This window comes from Bos indicus, chromosome 5 (assembly GCF_029378745.1).
Source record: "Bos indicus isolate NIAB-ARS_2022 breed Sahiwal x Tharparkar chromosome 5, NIAB-ARS_B.indTharparkar_mat_pri_1.0, whole genome shotgun sequence".
NCBI classification, from domain to species: Eukaryota; Metazoa; Chordata; class Mammalia; order Artiodactyla; family Bovidae; genus Bos; species Bos indicus.
Genome location: NC_091764.1, coordinates 5,131,959 through 5,152,915, shown reverse-complemented (window position 1 = coordinate 5,152,915; position 20,957 = coordinate 5,131,959). Strand labels below are relative to the sequence as shown.

The window sequence follows — 20,957 nt, the reverse complement described above, 5'->3', positions numbered from 1 at the left end:
TTTTTTAAAAAATGCAGTCAAATTAGTGGTAATTGGTCAGCCAGACTAGGCACCTTGGTTGGTTACAAAGGTGAATTAGGTAGGCTTAACTTCTGTCTGTTTGGAATTCAGTCTAGTGGGAAAGACAGTTAACCAGGAGCAACAGTAAAATTACTCAACATAATTTAATTGTCTCTTCTCATCACTGATTCTGAAGAAGCATTGTGAGGATTGTTTGAGCATAAAAACATCTAAAACTGGGCATAAAGATGCTACCAGAATACCAAAGCAAACAAGATTTGAGATTAGAGGGAGGATGAACTTGGGGATAGTAGGTAATATTTGTAAAGTGTGTGCCAGGCACTTGTTCCAGATTCTCAGAAAAAATGGTTGAACTGCAGAGAAATAACTGGCTCAGAAAGGTGGTCAAGTATTGCTATATGGCTGGAGAGAAAATGAGAATTTAATGTATACAAATCAGGAAGAAGGGAACAAACAGTTGAAAAGAATTTTATAGTTTTAGACCTAGGAGGGACTTTGAAGACATGTAAGCAATAGGACACTTTGGCCAAACAAAAATGTATGCTGTTAAACTCAGTCCATTCCAGCCTCCTTCTGCTTTGACCACCCCACGCCAGTCCTGCAGCCCTGAGAGGTTCAGTTGGTTACAGATAAAAGCACAAAAGTAGTAGAGAATTTGCACAACTGTAATAGCTTGATTGATGTTTCGTTTCACACCGGTTCAAAAAGTGAAAAAAAACTAAGATGGAAAGGAATGTGGAACAGAAAACATAAATGGACTCTTGGCCAACTGTGTATTAATACTTTAAAGTGATGTAAAGCATCCTTGGAAAGTTATCTTCATTGACCTTCTACTGTTCCTCATTAAATGCCATCTTACTAGTGAAAGCTGGAATCAAGATTTCCAGGAGAAATATCAATAACCTCAGATATGCAGATGACACCGCCCTTATGGCAGAAAGTGAAGAGGAACTAAAAAACCTCTTGATGAAAGTGAAAGAGGAGAGTGGAAAAAGTTGGCTTAAAGCTCAACATTCAGAAAACGAAGATCATGGCATCCGGTCCCATCACTTCATGGGAAATAGATGGGGAAACAGTGGAAACAGTGTCAGACTTTTATTTTTCTGGGCTCCAAAATCACTGCAGATGGTGATTGCAGCCATGAAATTAAAAGACGCTTACTCCTTGGAAGGAAAGTTATGACCAACCTAGATAACATATTCAAAAGCAGAGACATTACTTTGCCAACAAATGTCCATCTAGTCAAGGCTGTGGTTTTTCCAGTGGTCATGTATGGATGTGAGAGTTGGACTGTGAGGAAAGCTGAGCACCGAAGAATTGATGCTTTTGAACTGTGGTGTTGGAGAAGACTCTTGAGAGTCCCATGGACTGCAAGGAGATCCAACCAGTCCATTCTAAAGGAGATCAGTCCTGGGTGTTCTATGGAAGGAATGATGCTGAAGCTGAAACTCCAGTACTTTGGCCACCTCATGCGAAGAGTTGACTCATTGGAAAAGACTCTGATGCTGGGAGGGATTGGGGGCAGGAGGAGAAGGGGACGCCAGAGGATGAGATGGCTGGATGGCATCACTGACTCGATGGACGTGAGTCTGGGTGAACTCCGGGAGTTGGTGATGGACAGGGAGGCCTGGCGTGCTGTGATTCATGGGATGGCAAAGAGTCGGACATGACTGACTGAACTGAACTGAACTAGTGAAAAGTGCTACACTGCAGCCTTTATTTCATTCAGTTCTATAGATGAACATTTAAGTCTTGAATGCTTTGGACAGGTAGAATTCTACCTGAACACAATTCAGAATTCTTTTGGTTAACTTTGTTACTATTTTTATATTGCTGAAATTAGCAAATCTTGGGTCTACAATTTCCCATAATCAGTCATTTGTTGTTCTGATTAGTGCTAACTATAAAGGATATTTGCTTCTTTAAATTTCTCTTGAACATATATTCATTCCTAGGACAGTAAGTCATTGCTTTGATTGCTACCTGATGCCCCTTTTCCTGAAAAGAGCTATTAGGATAAAACAAATGTTTTCATTCTTCAGTTCAGTTGCTCAGTCTTGTCCGACTCTGCGACCCCATGGACTGCAGCACACCGGGCTTCCCTGTCCATCACCAACTCCCGAAGTTGACTCAAACTCATATCCATTGAGTAGATGATACCATCCAACCATTTCATCCTCTTTCGTCTCCTTCTCCCACCTTGAATCTTTCCCAGCATCAGGGTCTTTTCAAATGAATAAGTTCTTCACATCAGGTGGCCAAAGTTTTGGAGTTTGAGCTTCAGCATCAGTCATTCAATGAATATTCAGGACTGGTCTCTAGAAAGTTACAAGAGTTTTGAACACATTGTATTATTGGTAGATTGTTCCTTTTACTCACTGCAAAGATTGTCCAAACATTTGTCATTCCTGGGGCAGGCACTGCACGTGGATCCTTTTTTATATGGCCAGGTTGGGTAATTGCCTCTGTGAAGAAGAAAAGTATCCATTAGGAAGTTTTTCTACCCCCCTCCCCCCTCCCCCCACCAACCAATTGCAATTTATCATGGTCCTTGGCTAAACACTGAACTTCCCACATAGCTCAGTTGGTAAAGCATCTGCCTGCAATGTGGGAGACATGGGTTCAATTCCTGGGTTGGGAAGATCCCCTGGAGAAGGAAATGGCAACCCACTCCAGTATTCTTGCCTGGAGAATCCCATGGATAGAGGAGCCTGGTGGGCTATGGTTTATGAGATCACAAGAGTCAAACACGACTGAGTGCTGTCTTCTTTTTGGCTAAATCCTAGGATTGAAGTCCACAAATTCAGAAGATTAATGAGAGAAGTGGAGAGAGGGAAGCAGAAGTGGAAACCTGCTAATATTTGCCAAACTCACTCTAAGTGCCTGTGTTTAGGAACCTTTGTCTTAATCATCTCAGTTAATTCCTGAGACAACTCTGGGAGAAAGTTATTTTTATTTCTGTTTTACAGGTAAGGAAAATACAGCTCAAAGATTAAGTTACCAAAAACCACAATGTACAGATATCAGAGTCAATGAGACCTAGGTTTGATTTTAAAGAAATGTTCCCTCTAGTTAATGTCTGGCCTGTGTGATCACTGCCATCCATAAAACTGTCCATCTTAGAAAAGCTCTCATGACCCACATTTTTGTTCTTAGTCCAGCAAACCTCCATGGTTATTATTGGATAGGAGCCATTTGGCTGGGGTGAGGGTCTTCCAAAAGAAAATCACAAGAGCTATGAGGGAGTTCCTAAAGTGCAGTTTGTTTTCACATAAAGGATGTGACACGGGTAACATAATAATTACCGAATACTCATGTACTAGGCACTGTTCTAAGTGTCCTTGAATGAATCAATCTTCACAATAACCCAATGGGGAAGACACTAATTTTTTTAATCCCCATAGCTAGAGGCTTAACACTCTGTTAAGTAACTGACCAAGATCAGCTTAGAAAGTGAAATAATATCCAAACAATTTACATCTCCATAAACAACTTTGGAGTAGTAATGATGAGAGGCTGTACATTTATTTCAATGAACTTGCCATTGCACTAAGCTTTTTTTGGAACTCTGCTTTTGGAAAGGAGTTCTTGACTTTTTCATGTCATGGACCCTTTGGCAGCCTGGTGGAGCCTATAGGTTCTTTCTCAAAACAGTTTTAAAATAGCTAAAATAAAATTCATAGGATTACAAAGTAAGCCAATTAAATTGAAATGATTATTAACATGTTAAAAATACTTGTGATATACAAACATACTTCTCTGTGTATTAGATGAGAGCTAGCAGGAGTCTGGCATCCCAGGTTGCTCTAGTGGAAAAGAACCCACTGCCAGGGCAGGAGACATAAGAGATGGGGGTTTGATCCCTGGGCCAGGAAGATCCCCTGGAGAAGGAAATGGCAACCCACTCCAGTATTCTTTCCTGGAGAATCCCATGGACAGAGTAGCCTGGTGGGCTATAATCTATGGGGTCTCAAGGAGTCGGACACTACTGACGCAACTCCCTGCACAGCACAGCAGGGAGTCTAATAATTAACAGTAATTTTAGAGATGAATACAAACTATATTTTGAGAGAACTACAACTAGAATGTGATATGAGCATATCTGACATTTATAAAGACACAGGTAGTACTGTCCAATCATAAGTATTGCTGATATGACTGGAATGTTAATTCACAAAAAATATTATTTTCTATAGAAGTTAGTGAAAAAGATGTGACTTTTTTCTAATTCAAATTCATGGACTCCTATCCTCTAATGCTATACATTTATTTTCAAAGAAAATAAGAACTCCCCCCTTTAGAGACATTACTTTTTACTAACACCTCAATTCCAACTAAAAATACATGTTCAAATTCTTTGACTCCAAGTTAATTTAGGTTGTTTCAGAAATTAAATTTAGCCCCATGCTTACTCTACACTGTGGAAAATAGTCTAAGGAATATAGTGGAGGTTCTGATAACAACTATGGAAGATATCCAAAATAGACATTAGTCCTTGGGCTCTCTTTCATTGTTAAAAAGCACAGCACTCTTTGAGTTACGTTCTAGAATGTTTTTAATGCAATCACTTATACTACGTCATACTTTGTTTAAGTGTGCATTCTGTACTATTAAGAGGAAAAAATTGCTACTTCAAAAACAAGCTAAAAGTAAGGCAGTTGTGACTTGCAGTGAAATGGCAAAATTCACCTTGGGAAAAACATGCTCTGCAAAGACCTGGATTTTGTCTAGAAGGCAATGATTAAGACTAAGAGACCTACAGACTCTATGCAATAGAAATAAAAGCAAAAATAAACAGAACCTAATCAAACTTACAAGCTTTTGCACAGCAAAGGGAAACCACAGATAAAATGAAAAGACAACCTATGAACTGGGAGAAAATATGTGCAAATGGTGTGACCCACAAGGCTTAATTTCTAAAATATACAAATAGCACATATAGCTCAATAACAAATAAACCAATCAAAAAATGGATAGAAGATCTAAATAGACATTAACCCAAAGAAGACATGCAAATGGCCGACAGGCACAAGAAAAGATGCTCAGCATCACTAATTACTGCTGCTGATGCTAAGTCGCTACAGTCGTGCCCAACTCTGTGCGACCCTATAGATGGCAGCCCACCAGGCTCCCCCGTCCCTGGGATTCTCCAGGCAAGAACACTGGAGTGGGTTGCCGTTTCCTTCTCCAATGCATGAAAGTGAAAAGTGAAAGTGAAGTTGCTCAGTCGTGTCCGACCCTCAGCGACCCCATGGACTGCAGCCCACCAGGCTCCTCCATCCATGGGATTTTCCAGGCAAGAATGCTAGAGTGGGGTGCCATTGCCTTCTCCAACACTAATTACTAGACAGATGTAAATAAAAACTGTAGTGAAGTACCACCTCACACTGGTCAGAATGGCCATCGTTAAAGTGTCTACAAATAAATGCTGGAGAGGGTGTGAAGTAAAGGGAATATATATGGAATATGGTGGTGGTTTAGTCCTTAAGTCATGTCCGACTCTGTGACCCCATGGACTGTAGCCCGCCAGGCTCCTCTGTCCATGGGATTCTCCAGGCAAGAAAATGAGTGGGTTGCCATTTCCTTCTCCAGGGGATCTTCCCAACACAGGAATTGAACCCAGGTCTCCTGCACTGCAGGAAGATTCTTTACCAACTAAGCTATGAGGGAAGCCCAATATAAGCCCAATGTGTGTATATATATATATATATATATATATAGGATATAACTGACCATAGAAAAGAATGAAATAATGCTATTGGCAGCAAGACAGATAGACCTAATAATTACACTAGGTGAAGTAAGAAAGACAAATACCATATGCTATCATGTAAATGTGAAATCTAAAATATGACACGAATTTATCTATTAAACAGAAACAAATATAGAGAACAAACTTGTGGCTGCCAAAGGATAAGGTCGGGGAGGGGTGGATTAGGAGTTTGGGATTAGCAAATCAAACTGTTCTATATGTATAAGTGCATTGGGCTTCCCTGGTGGCTCAGTGGTAAAGAATCTGCCTGCCAGTGTGGGAGATGTAGGTTCAATCCCTGGGTCAGGAAGATTCCTGGGAGAAGGAAATGGCAACCCACTCCAGTATTTTTTGCCTGGAAAACCCCATAGACAGAAGAACATAGCAGGCTGCAGACCATGGGGCTGCAAGAGTCAGACATGATTTAGTGGCTGAACAACAGAATCACTGCTGTATACCGGAAACTAATACAACACTGTAAATCAACTATACTTCAGTAAAGTAAAATTTTATACAAAGAGACAAGGGAGCCTAAGTATTCTGCCCAATGGAGAAGTAGGAGGTTTCAGTGTTCCCCTGGTTGCCTGAGGGTTGGGGCCCTGGGACTCTGGTGAAGAGGAAAGAAAGATCTTTATAAAGAAAAGCTTAGAGATGAGTAACAGTCCCCAAGGCAGTGATGGCCAAAGTACACTGGCTCCTGTACGGTCTGCTTATGGAAGTGGTTGTTTCCACTTCTGTGGTATAATCGTCTCTTCAGCCATCTGCGTGGAGGTGGGGCCCACTTGATGAAGAAGAGTCTGTGTCAGGATGCTGCAGATCAGGGAGACTCAAGGTGACCAGGAGGGGAGGAGTCAACATGGGCCAAGGGCAGGAGTCCAGAGCTGAGTGCCGCAGGACTGGAGAACTAACTGCCCAGAGCCCATTCTGAGGGAATTTCAGAAACACTGGGGAGGGACTCGCTTTTCAGAATTATGTGGAAGTTCTTGTGTAGAGAAGGAAAAACAGGCTCAGATGGACACGAGGACCCTCTTCACTGGTCCCTGGGCTCCCCTCCACTCCCCTTCCAATCCTTTCCCCACAGGCATGCCCAGTGAACTCCAAATTTAAGGCAAGTCTTGTCACCTTCTGCTTAAAATACCTGGATGGCTTCAGCTTGTGAGGTGGGTAAAGTGAAGCTGCAGTGGTCTACAAGGCCCTGGGTGATCTGCGCTCCCTCATCCCCCAGCTTCGTCTCATTCACGGTCCAAGCACCCTGGTCTTCTGTCTGTTCTGTCATCCTTTCCACAGGAGCTGGTCTTTTGTTTTCACAACTGAATATCTGTTTCTGAGATTCTTCACATGTCTGGTTCCTTCTCACTCTTCACGCCTAAGCTTATATATGTCGCAGAAAGCCCTTCCCTGAGCATTTTATCTCAAACAAGGGCCCTGCCTACTCATAGTGAATTACAGCATTATTTCTATTTCCAGCATGGCTCCTGTCATCATGCAGTTATTTTCTCTGTACTTTTATTGTCTGAATGCCACAGACAATAAACTCCAAAGGGGCAGGGACTGTGTCTGGCTTGTTGTCCTATGAAGTTGAGTGAACACATATTTTTTGAATAATTGAATGAATATATGCTTTTATTTGTATGAATAAATGAATGTTACTCAGTGTTCATAGAAACATTATGTAATGTGCTGTGCTTAGTCGTGTCCAACTCTTAGCAACCACGTGGACTGTATCCCACCAGGCTCCTCTACCCATGGAGATACTGGCATGGGTTGTCATGCTCTCCTCCAGGGTATCTTCCCAACGCAGGGAGTGAACCCAGGTCTTCCACACTGCAGGCAAATTCTTCACCATCTGAGCCACCAGGGAAGCCCAAATATGAATTGGCTTACAAGTTTTACAACTTAGTATTGTTTATATCTCTGAAATCAAGAAAAGGGAGTTGAAACCAAGAGAACTCACTTTTGTACCTTATTATTAAGGACGTGCACTCATCTCACCTCCTGCGAAAACAACAAAATTGCAACTAGCTGAACAACCATTGACAAGAGGACCTGGAACCCACGAAAAAAATTATCCCACACCCAAAGACAAAGAAGCTGCTTCAGCAGGATGATACTAATGGCAGAGTAGAAGGATGTGTGCCTTCTCTTCTCTTGCGAGAACACCAGAATCACAACTAGTTGCCAAAGAATCACCAACAGGAGAACGTTGGAACCCACCCCAAAATATACACCACATTAAAGGGCAAAGAAAAAGCCGCAACCAGACGGTGGGCTGGGGGGAGCACAATTACATTTAAAATCAAATCTCATTCCCACCAGAGGTGCTTGGTGGGGGGTCGGGGGGCGCCAACAAAACCTTGTGCATACCAGGACCCAGGGAAACGAGCAGCAGACCTGCCTTGGAGTGTTTCCTGAGGAGGCACAGGTCAGCAGTGGCCTGCCATAGGGACAGGGGCTCTGGCAGCAGCAATCCTGGGAGGTGCGGTGTGTGGCATGAATCCTCTCGAAGGAGGTCGCCGTTAGTCCCCCTTAAGCTGTCAGGCAGATGACCCACAAAATGGAGAACAATTATGACAAAGAAGTTCTCACTGTGTTGTGAAAATTCTAGGCCCCAAAACAGACTTCTCAATCTGGGGATCCTACAAAGGGACCGAGAATCTTCCAGGGATCTGACTTTGAAGGTCAGCAGGATTTGATTATGGAGCTTCCACAAGACTAGGGAAAGCAAGACTCCTGGAGGGAAAAACCAAAACCTGTGCACACCAGGACTCAGGAAAAAGGAGGAGGGACCCCACAAATGACTGAGCCATTCTTGCCTGTGAGTGAGAGTCTCCGGGGGAGGCATGGGTTGACCGTGGCCTGCCTCGGGGTCAGGGGCACTGACAGCAACAGTTCTGGGAGGTGCAGCAAGAGGGCATGACCTTTTGGAGGAGGTCACCCTTACCCCTACCATACTTTTGACTCAGCTCAAATACAGGGAGGGAACACACCCCAACTATCAGCATGGAAATTGGGTTAAAGACTTACTGAGCCTGGCCTTGCTCACCAGAGCAAGACCCAGTTTTCCCCACAGCCAGTTCCTTCCATCAGGAAGCTTCCAGAAGCCTCTTATCTTCATCCATCAGAGGGCAGACAGAATGAAAACCACAATCACAGAAAACTAGCCAAAATGATCACATGGATCACAACTTTGTGTAACTTAATGAAACTGCAAGTCATGCTGTGTAGAGCAACCCAAGATGGATGTGTCATAGTGGAGAGTTCCAACAAAATGTGGTTCACTGGGGAAGGGAATGGCAAACATCTTCAGTATTCTTGCCCTGAGAACCCCATGAACAGTATGAAAAGGCAAAAGAGATATGACGCTGAAAAATGAACTCCCCGGGTTGTGTGCCCATAGGCTACTGGAGAAGAGTGGGAGAAATAGCTCCAGAAGGAATGAAAGGCTGAGCGAAAGCAGAAACAATGCCCAGTTGTGGATGTGACTGGTGATGGAAGTAAAGTCTGATGCTGTAAAGAGCAATACTGCATAGGAACCTGGAATGTCAGGTCCATGAATCGAGGTGAATTGGAAGTAGTCAAACAGGAGATGGCAAGAGTGAACATTGACATTTTAGGAATCAGTGAGCTAAAAAGGACAGAAATGGATGAATTTGATTCAGATGACCATTATATCTATTATTGTGGGCAAGAATTCCTTAGAAGAAATGGATTAGCCCTCATATTCAACAAAAGAATCTGAAATGCAGTACTTGGGTGCAATCTCAAAATGACAGAATGATCTCTGTTTCCTAGACAAGTCATTCAAAATCCCAGTAATACAACTCTATGCCCCAACCACTAGTGTCAAAGAAGCTGAAGTTGAACGATGCTATGAAGACCTACAAGACCTTCTAGAACTAACATCAAAAAAATATGTCCTTCTCAGTCAAGAAATACCTGGAGTAACAAGACCAACAGAGTTTTGCTAAGAGAATGCACTGGTCGTAGCAAACACCCTCTTTCAACAACACAAGAGAAGACTGTATACATGGACATCACCAGATGGTCAAAACCGAAATCAGATTGATTATATTCTTTGTACCTGAAGATGGAGAAGCTCTATACAGTCAGCAAAAACAAAACTGGGAGCTGACTGTGGCTCAGATCATGAACTTCTTATTGCCAAATTCAGACTCGAAGAAAGTAGGGAAAACCACTAGACCATTCAGGTATGACCTAAGTCAAATTCCTTATGATTATACAGTAGAAGTGACAAATAGATTCAAGGGATTTGATCTGATAAACAGAGCACCTGAAGAGTTATGGATGGAGGTTCGTAACATTGTATAGGAGGCACTGATCAAAACCATCCCTGCTGCTGCTGCTGCTAAGTCGCTTCAGTCGTGTCCGACTCTGTGTGACCGCATAGATGGCAGCCCACCAGGCTCCCCCATCCCTGGGATTCTCCAGGCAAGAATACTGGAGTGGGTTGCCATTTCCTTCTCCAATGCATGAAAGTGAAAAGTGAAAGTGAAGTCGCTCAGTCGTGTCCGACTCTGGTAGGACTGCAGCCTACTAGGTTCCTCCATCCATGGGATAAATGCAAAAAGGCAAAATAGTTGTCTAAGGAGACCTTAAAAATAGCTGCAAAAAGAAGAGAAGTGAAAGGCAACTAAGGAAAGGAAAGATATACCCATCTGAATGCAGAGTTGCAAAGAATAACAGAGAGAGATAAGAAAGCCATTCTAAGTGATCAATATAAAGAAATAGAGGAAAACAACAGAATGGGAAAGACTAGAGATCTCTTTAAGAAAATTAGAGATACCAAGGGAATATTTCATGCAAGGATGGGCACAATAAAGGGCAGAAATGGTATGAACCTACCAGAAGCAGAAGATATTAAGAAGAGGTGATGGTAAGAATACACAGAAGAACTGTGCAAAAATGGTCTTAATGATCAAATTACCATGATGGTGTCACCTAGAGCCAGACATCCAAGAGTGTGAAGTCAAGTGGGCCTTAGAAAGCATCACTATGAACAAGGCTAGTGGAGGTGATGGAATTCTAGCTGAGTTATTTCAAATCCTAAAAGGTGATGCTGTGAAAGTGCTGCACACAACTTGCCAGCAAATTTGGAAAACTCAGCAGTGGCCACAGGACTGGAAAAGGTCAGTTTTCATTTCAATCCCAAAGAAGGGCAATGCCAAAGAATGCTCAAACTATAGCACAGTTGCACTTTCACATGCTAGAAGGTAATGCTCAAAATCCTTCAATCTAGGCTTCAGCAGTACATGAACTGAGAACTTCCAGATGTTCAAGCTGGATTTAGAAAAGGCAGAGGAATCAGAGAACAAGTTGCCAACATCTTTTGGATCATAGAAAAACAAAGCAATCCCAGAAAAACATCTACTTATGCTTCATTGACTATGCTAAAGCCTTTGACTGTGTGGATCACTAAAAACTGTGGAAAATTCTTCAAGAGATGGTAATACCAGACCACCTTACCTGCCTCCTGAGAAACCTATATGCAGGTCAAGAAGCAACAGTTAGAACCGGACATAGAACAATGGACTGGTTCAAAATTGGGAAAGGAGTATGTCAAGGCTGAATATTGTCACCCTGCTTATTTAACTTAAAGACTGTGTACATCATGTGAAATGCTGTACATGGGCTGGATGAAGCTCATGCTGGAATGAAGATTGCTGGGAGAAATATCAATAACCTCAGATATGCAGATGACATCACTCTAATGGCAGAAAGCAAAGAGGAACTAAAGAGAATCTTGATGAAGGTAAAAGAGGAGAGTGAAAAGCTGGCTTAAAGCTCAACATTCAAAAAACTAAGATCATGGCATCGGATCCCATCACTTCATGACAAATGGATTGGGAAAAAATGAAAACAGTGACAGACTTTATTTTCTGGGCTTCAAAATCACTGCAGACAGTAACCGCAGCCACAAAATTAAAAGACGCTTGCTCCCTGGAGAAAAGCTATGACAAACCTAGACATTATATTAAAAAGCAGAGACATCACATTGCCGACAAAGGTCCATATAGTCATAGCTATAGTTTTTCCAGTTATCACGTATGGATATGTGAGTTGGACCATAAAGAAAGCTGAGCGTTGAAGAATTGATGTTTTCAAACTGTGGTGTTGGAGAACTCTTATCAAACCAGTCAATGCTGAAGGAAATCAACCCTGATTATTCATCAGAAGCACCAATGCTAAAGCTGAAGCTCCAATACTTTGGCCACCTGATGCAAAGAGCCAACTCATCAGAAAAGACCCTGATGCTGGGAAAGATTGCAGGCAAGAGGAGAAGCGGGCAACGGAGGATGAGATGGTTGGATGACGTCATTGACTCAATGGACATGAGCAAACTCTGGGAGATAGTGAAGGACAGGGAAGCCTGGCATGCTGCAGTCCATGGCACTCAAAGAGTTGGACACAACTGAACAACTGAACAACAACAATTATAATGGTAATAATTACGAATACTTCTCAAACAATCACCATGGCCTGTCATTGCATTTACATAATTTTCTTGTATAATTTTCAGAGCTACTCTTAAGCAGTAGGTGCTTATATTGATCTTTTACTTAGGAAATAGATTCAGAGAGATATCTGTGACTTATTCAAAGTCACACAGTAAATGAAGTAAGTTGGGTGGTCTTAGGAGCCTACATCCCAAATACTAAGATATACAAATGTCATGAAAGGTTACTGCTGTCTGACTCATGGCTTGGCTAGTTTTTCCTGGGTTTCCCTCATTTGCTGTCTCTAAGACTTTAAGTGAAATCTGTTCACTTAAGATTTTGGTCATTTGGGTCACCAAATTGGTCATTTGGTCATTTTGGTCATTTGGTCAATGGGTCACCAAGACCCATTTTGGTCACCTCACTTCCACTCATGCTCAGAGTAGTCAACACATTTTCTGACTTCAGGGACAGAGAGAGAGGTTTCTATAACAAGTCTTCTGGGGCCTGAAGATTGGTAAAATCCAAACAAAATTCAAGGACAAAAAATCACAAATTGTCATATTATGACAAAGTTAAAAACTTTAAATCAAAATTATTCTAGTAGAAATATGGGCAGAGCATATGATTCACAAAAGAAGAAATCTAAGCAGGCAATCAGGTGAGAAATGAAAATCACTAGGAGCAAAGATACAAAAGAAAACATGCAATATAATTTTCTAGCAATTAGAAAATCCTGAAAAATTATATCCAGTACTGATGAGGAAGTATAAATTGATGTAATAACAGTAGAGGATATTTGGCAATATGTAATTTTACAGAACATAAAGTGATCACACTTTTACCTAGTAGTATCATTCTAGGAACTGAAGGAAACAGATATGACCTAAGATTTTTATAAGACTGTGCATCATCCATGAAAAGAAAATACAGAGATGCCCTAAATATAGGATGGGATACTATAAAACTCCTAGAGGAAAACATAGCAGAACAATCTGACATAAATTGCAGCAAGATGTTTTTGGATCGGTCTCCTAGAGTAAAGGAAATGAAATAAACAAGTGGGAACTACTTAAAAATTTCTGCATCAGTTCAGTTCAGTTCAGTTGCTCAGTCGTGTCTGACTCTTTGCGACCCCATGAACCACAGCACACCAGGCCTCCCTGTCCATCACCAACTCCTGGAGTTTACTCAAACTCATCTCCATTGAGTTGGTGATGCCATCCAACCATCTCATCCTCTGTCATCCCCTTCTCCTCCGTCCTTCGATCTCTCTCAGCATCAGGGTCTTTTCCAGTAAAGTCAGTTCTTCGCATCAGGTGGCCAAAGTATTGAAGTTTCAGCTTCAGTATCAGTCCATCCAATAAATATTCAGGACTAATTTCCTTTAGGATGGACTGGTTGGATCTCCTTGCTGCCTCAAAAGTCTTCTCCAACACCATAGCATCAATTCTTCGGCACTCAGCTTTCTTTGTAGTCCAACTCCCACATCTGTACATGACTACTGGAAAAACCATAGCTTTGACTAGACAGACCTTTGTGGGCAAAGTAATGTCTTTGCTTTTTAATAAACTATCTAGGTTGGTCCTTTTCTTCCAAGGAGCAAGCGTCTTTTAATTTCATGGCTGCAATCACCATCTACAATGATTTTGGAGCCCCCCAAAATAAAGTCTGACACTGTTTCAACTGTTTCCCCATCTATGTGCCATGAAGTGATGGGACCAGATGCCATGATCTTAGTTTTCTGAATGTTGAGCTTTAAGCCACATTTTCACTCTCCTCTTTCACTTTTTCTTTTTTTAAAATATAAACTTATTTATTTAAATTGAAGGCTAATTACTTTACAGTATTGTATTGGTTTTGCCATACATCAACATGAATCCGCCACGGGTGTACATGTGTTCCCCATCCTGAACCCCCCTCCCACCTCCCCCCCCGTACCATCCCTCTGGGTCATCCCAGTGCACCAGCCCCGAGCATCCTGTATCATGCATCGAATCTGGTCTGGTGATTCGTTTCACATATGATATTATACATGTTTCAATGCCATTCTCCCAAATCATCCCACCCTCGCCCTCTCACACAGAGCCCAAAGACTGTTCTGTACATCTGTGTCTCTTTTGCTGTCTCACATACAGGCTTATCGTTACTATCTTTCTAAATTCCATATATATGCGTTAGTATACTGTATTGGTGTTTTTCCTTCTGGCTTACTTCACTCTGTATAATAGGCTCCAGTTTCATCTACTTCATTAGAACTGATTCAAATGTATTCTTTTTAATGGCTGAGTAATACTCCATTGTGTATATGTACCACAGCTTTCTTATCCATTCATCTGCTGATGGACATCTAGGTTGCTTCCATGTCCTGGCTATTATAAACAGTGCTGCGATGAACACTGGGGTACACGTGTCTCTTTCAATTCTGGTTTCTTCGGTGTGTATGCCCAGCAGTGGGATTGCTGGGTCATATGACGGTTCTATTTCCAGTTTTGTAAGGAATCTCCACACTATTCTCCATAGTGGCTGTACTAGTTTGCATTCCCACCAACAGTGTAAGAGGGTTCCCTTTTCTCCACACCCTCTCCAGCATTTATTGCTTGTAGACTTTTGGATAGCAGCCATTCTGACTGGCGTGAAATGGTACCTCATTGTGGTTTTGATTTGCATTTCTCTGATCATGAGTGATGTTGAGCATCTTTTCATATGTTTGTTAGCTATCTGTATGTCTTCTTTGGAGAAATATCTGTTTAGTTCTTTGGCCCATTTTTTGATTGGGTCATTTATTTTTCTGGAATTGAGCTGCAGGAGTTCCTTGTATATTTTTGAGATTAGTTGTTTGTCAGTTGCTTCCTTTGCTATTATTTTCTCCCATTCTGAAGGCTGCCTTTTCACATTGCTTATAGTTTCCTTTGTTGTGCAGAAGCTTTTAATTTTAATTAGGTCCCATTTGTTTATTTTTGCTTTTATTTCTCTTTCACTTTCATCAAGAGGCTCTTTAGTTCTTCTTTGCTTTCTGCCATAAGGGTGGTGTCATCTGCATATTTGAGGTTATTGACATTTCTCCTGGCAATCTTGATTCCAGCTTGTGCTTTATTGTCCTTGGCATTTCTCATGATGTACTCTGCATATGAGTTAAATAAGCACGGTGACAATGTACAGCCTTGACATACTCCTTTCCTGATTTGGAACCAGTCTGTTGTTCCATGTCCAGTTCTAACTGTTGCTTCTTGACCTGCATACAGATTTCTCAGGCGGCAGGTCAGGTGGTCTGGTATTCCTATCTCTTTAAGAATTTTCCACAGTTTTTAGTGATCCACACAGTCAAAGGCTTTGGCATAGTCTATAAGCAGAAGTAGATATTTTTCTGGAACTCTCTTGCTTTTTTGATGATTCAATGGATGTTGGTAATTTGATCTCTGGTTCCTCTGCCTTTTCTAAAACCAGCTTGAACATTTGGAAGTTCACGGTTCATGTACTGTTGAAGCCTAGCTTGGAGAATTTTGAGCATTACTTTACTAGTGTGTGAGAGGAGTGTAATTGTGTGGTAGTTTGAGCATTCTTTGGCATTACCTTTCTTTGGGATAGGAATGAAAACTGACCTTTTCTAGTCCTGTGGCCACTGCTGAGTTTTCCAAATTTGCTAGCATATTGAGTGGAGCACTTTCACAGCATCATCTTTTGGGATTTGAAATAGCTCAACTAGAATTCCCTAGCTTTGTTCATAGTGATGCTTTCTAAGGCCCACTTGACTTCGCATTCCAGGATGTCTGGCTCTAGGTGAGTGATCACACCATCATGATTATCTGGGTCGTGAAGATCTTTTTTGTATAGTTCTTCTGTGTATTCTTGCCACCTCTTCTTAATATCTTCTTCTTTTGTTAGGTCCATGCCATTTCTATCTTTATTGTGCCCATCTTTGCATGAAATATTCCCTTGGTATCCCTAATTTTCTTGAAGAGATCTCTAGTCTTTCCCATTCTATTGTTTTCCTCTATTTCTTTGCATTGATTACTGAGGAAGGCTTTCTTATCTCTCCTTGTTATCCTTTGGAATGCTGCATTCAAATGGGCATTCTTTCTTTTTCTCCTTTTCCTTTTGCTTTCTTGTTTTCATAGCTGGTTATAAGGCTTCCTCAGACAAAATGGCAAATGCAGTATAATAACCATTTTGCCTTTTTGCATTTCTTTTTCTTGGGGATGGTTTTGATCACTGCCTCCTGTACAACGTTATGAACCTTCATCCATAGCTCTTCAGGAACTCTGTCTATCAGACATCTAATCCCTTGAATCTATTTGTCACTTCCACTGTTTAGTCATAAGGGATTTAATTTAGGTCATACCTGAATGGTCTAGTGGTTTTCTCTACTGTCTTCAATTTAAGTCTGAATTTGCAATAAGGAGTTCATGATCTGAGCCACAGTCAGCTCCTGGTCTTGTTTTTGCTGACTGTATAGAGCTTCTCCATCTTTGGCTGCAAAGAATATAATCAATCTGATTTCGGTGTTGACCATCCGGTGATGTCCATGTGTAGAGTCTTCTCTTATGTTGTCGGAAGAGGGTGTTTGCTGTGACCAGTGTATTCTCTTGGCAAAACTCTGATAGCCTTTGCCCTGCTTCATTCTGTGCTCCAAGGCCAAACTTTCCCATTGCTCCAGGTGTTTCTTGACTTCCTACTTTTGCATTCTAGTCCCCTATAATGAAAAGGACATCTTATTTGGGTGTTATCTCTAGAAGGTCTTGTAGGTCTTCATAGAACCATTCAACTTCAGCTTATTCATCTTTATTGGTCAGGGCATAGACTTGGATTACCATGATGTTGAATGATTTGCCTTGGAAATGAAAAGAAATCATTCTGTCGTTTTTGAGATTGCATCCAACTACTGCATTTTGGACTCTTGTTGACTATGATGGCTACTCCATTTATTCTAAGGGATTCTGTCCCACAGTAGTAGATATTATGGTCATCTGAGTTAAATTCAGCCATTCTAGTCCATTTTATTTCTCTGATTCCTAAAATGTCGATGTTCACTCCTGCCATCTCTTGTTTGACCACTTCTAATATGCCATGATTCATGTGTTAGGTAGGTAGAATAGGGAAAAGGAGTCCAAAATGGCTGTGGCTAAAAGACAAGGAAGGTCAAAGGAAGGTCAGAGGACCAGAGTGAAGACTTCAGGCAGAACAAACAGCACTCCTGGCTAAGCCCAATTTGCATAGGGCAGGTCCAGGTGGAGGAAAAAACATATAAAAGGAGGAGCCAAAGTGCTCTCTCTCTTTTTCTCTCCCGCGTGCGTGTGCTCTTTCTCTCTCTCTCCCTCTCTCACTCTCTCTCTCTCCCCCCTCCTGCCCCCTGCGCTCCTCCACTCTCTTCTCTTTGAGTCTTTGGGTTGGCATGCCCTCACGCTTTGAGGATGGATTCTCCTGCTATCTTCTAAATAAAATGCAGCTGTAACACTGATTTGCCTAAGAGCTATAGCACAGTTTGTCCAAGACCTGAGAGCTGTGACACGCCGAGGGCTTTAATGTCCGTGGCTCCAAATCTTTGTTGTGACAAGACAAAGAACCGAGGAACATATACTCGCATGACACATGGACCTAACACTCCATGTTCGTATTTAATATTGCTCTTTACAGCATCGGACTTATTTTCATCACCAATCACATCCACAACTGGGTGTTTTTGCTTTGTCTCTGTCTCTTCATTCTTTCTGGAGTTAGTGCTCCAGAGATCTCCAGTTGCATATTGGATACCTACTGACCTCAGGAGTTCATCTTTCAGTGTCCTATCTTTTTGCCTTTTCATACTGTTCAGGGGGTTCTCAATGCAAGAATACTGAAGTGGTTTGCCATTCCCTTCTCCATTGGACCATGTTTTGTCAGAACCCTCCATCATGACCTGTCCATCTTGGGTGGCCTTACATGGCATGGCTCATAGTTTCATTGAGTTAGACAAGGCTGTGGTCCATGTGATCAGATTGGTTAGTTTTCTGTGATTGTGGTTTTCAGTCTATCTGCCCTCTGATGGAGAGGATAAGAGGCTCATGGAAGCTCCCTGATGGGAGAGACTGACTGAGGGGGAAACTGGGTCTTGTTCTGATGGGTAGGGCACACTCAGTAAATCTTTAATCCAACTTTCTATTGAAGGGTGGGGCTGTGTTCCCTCCTTGTTATTTGACCTGAGGCCAAACTATGATGGAGATAATGAAGATAATGGTGACCTCCTTCAGAAGGTCCCATGCAGGCACTGCTACACTCAGTGCCCCAACCCTGCAGCAGGCCACTGCCAACCCACTCCTCTGCCAGAGACTCGTGGACACTCACGGGCAAGTCTGGGTCAGTCTCTTGTGGGGTCACTGCTCCTTTCTCATGGGTCCTGGTGTGCACAAGGTTCTGCTTCTGCCCTCCCAGAGTCTGTTTCCCAGTCCTGTGTAAGTTCTGGCGGCTCTATGGTGGGTTAATGGTGACCTCCTCCAAGAGGGCTTATGCCATACCCAGGTCTGCTGCACCCAGAGCCCCTGCCCTGCAGCAGTCCACTGCTGACCCATACCTCCTCAGGAGACACCCAAAAACGTCTGCATAGCAAATCATAAACAGAAATACAACCTATGGAATAGGAGAAAATAATTGCAAATGATGGATCTGACAAGGGATTAATTTCAAAAATAAAGAAACAGTTCATACAACTCAGTATAAAAACAAACAAACAAACCAAAACAAACAACCCAATTAAAAAATGGGCAGAAGATCTAAATAAACATTTCTCCAAAGAAGACATACAGATGGCCAAATGGCACATGAAAAGATACTCAATATCACATGCAAATGCTCAACACATTTGTATCTGAGAAATTGTCGCTTCACACCAATCAGAATGGCCATCATAAAATGTCTACCAATAATAAGGATTGGAGAGGTTGTAGGGAAAAAGTAACCCTCTTACACTGTTGAGGAGAATGTGAGTTGGTACAGCCACTATGGAGAACAGTATGGAGATTCGTTTGGAAAACTAGAAGTAGAGTTGCCATTTGATCCTGCAATCCCACTCCAGGGCATATAACCCAAGAAAATTCTAATTCAAAAAGATGCATGCACCCTAATGTTCATAGCATTACTATCTACAATAACCAAGACATGGAAACAACCTCTAGATTATTACTCAGTCATAAAAAAAGAATGAAATAAGGCTATTTGCAGCAACAGGGATGGACCTGGAGATTATCACACTAAGCAAAGTAAGCCAGACAAAGACAAATGTCATGTGATATCACTTACATGTGGAATATAAAGAATGGTACTTATTTACACAAAACAGAAATAGACCCAAAGATATAGAAAATAAACTTATAGCCACCAAAGGGAAAGGGATGGAGGAGGGATAAATTAAGAGTTTGGGACTGACACATAGAGACTACTATGTATAAAATATAAAATAGATATTACATGGATATAATGCATATAATAATACATATAAAATAGATAATCAACTAAGACCTATTGTACAGCACATGGACTATACTCAATATTATTTATATATCTCTCTCTATAAGAGAAAAGAATTTGAAAAAGAAAATATGCATAGACAAAAAAACTGAATGTGCTGTACACCTAAAACTAACACAATAATGTAAATCAACTAGACTTCAATAAAAATAAATAAACAAGTAAAAGAAAACACAGAGAACAATCTCAGCTCTTCAATAAGGTGAGCTGTTCCTAACAAGAAAACAGACTCTGCAGCCAGAGCTCCCCAGTCACAGTCCAACTCTGACATTCACTAACTGTAGGCCAGTCACTGTCAGGGCCTCAGCTGTCTTGTCTACAAAACAGGGCTAAGAGTAGGACCTATATCACAGACTCTGTACGAAGATTAAATACCTTTAATATAGGTGAAGCGCTTAAAACAGCGCTTGGCACACGGTAAGCTTTATACAATTATTACCTCATTGTTTTTAATTACTGTAATCCATTAAAAAACTTTAATGCCATGGAAAATGTGCATACATAATTGTAAGTAAAAACTAGAAAAGCATGTATTTCCTTTATGGTCTCTGTTTTCTAAGTTTGTATATGATGCAACAGAACGCATATATACATTTAAAGGAAGTTGGGGGAAATGTCATATGTCTTCCCATTTTTCAAAAGGAGAAAAATTATGTCTTTCAAAAATGAAACTGTCAAAAGTAAGTGAATAAGTTATACAGATTGGGGAGTTCCATTCAGAGTGGGTTTTTTGTTTGTTTTGAGAAATTTATAATAAATTAATATAGTAGAACATTAGAGAATATCTTCCCCTCTTGTATATTATTACCATATCCAATTAATCTATGTCCCTGAAAACACGTTAGTCTCGCTACCCTTATACATACGTGTCTCTGTGTGTGTGCACTGACGTAGTGTTTATAAAGGTGTGTATACACACACCACAAGCAAACATACAGAGAAAATTGGACAGAGGAATTAAGGGTAACATTCCTTTTCTCTTTTACGCTTTATTATATTACCCAAATCTATCTTCTGCATTTATTTAATGAGGATAAATACCTCTAAAATAGTTCTTTTTTCCACAAAGTAATAAATTTCAGCACTTACGGTGGTCCGTAGTTGCATATAAAATGTGCTCCATTGAGAAGAGCTCCGAAGCCAGAAACTCGAGGACAAAAGTGTACTGCACAGCCAACTTTGTAACTATCTGCCCAGACAACCTGAAAGAAAACACGGACTGATATGAA

At 41.3% G+C, this 20,957-nt stretch overlaps 1 protein-coding gene across 3 annotated transcripts in view; it reads right to left on the bottom strand.

The window, feature by feature from the left end:
- Window positions 1-20,957, bottom strand: part of GLIPR1 (GLI pathogenesis related 1) — a 69,351-nt gene that overhangs the window by 1,884 nt on the left and 46,510 nt on the right. For all 3 annotated transcript variants that reach the window (XM_019960198.2, XM_019960197.2, XM_019960199.2), the window contains exons 4-5: window positions 20,818-20,930; window positions 2,401-2,486 (exon numbers count right to left, since the gene is read on the bottom strand). In XM_019960198.2, coding sequence (XP_019815757.1) covers window positions 2,401-2,486; window positions 20,818-20,930 — 199 coding nt within the window. The remainder of the gene's footprint in view (window positions 1-2,400; window positions 2,487-20,817; window positions 20,931-20,957) is intronic.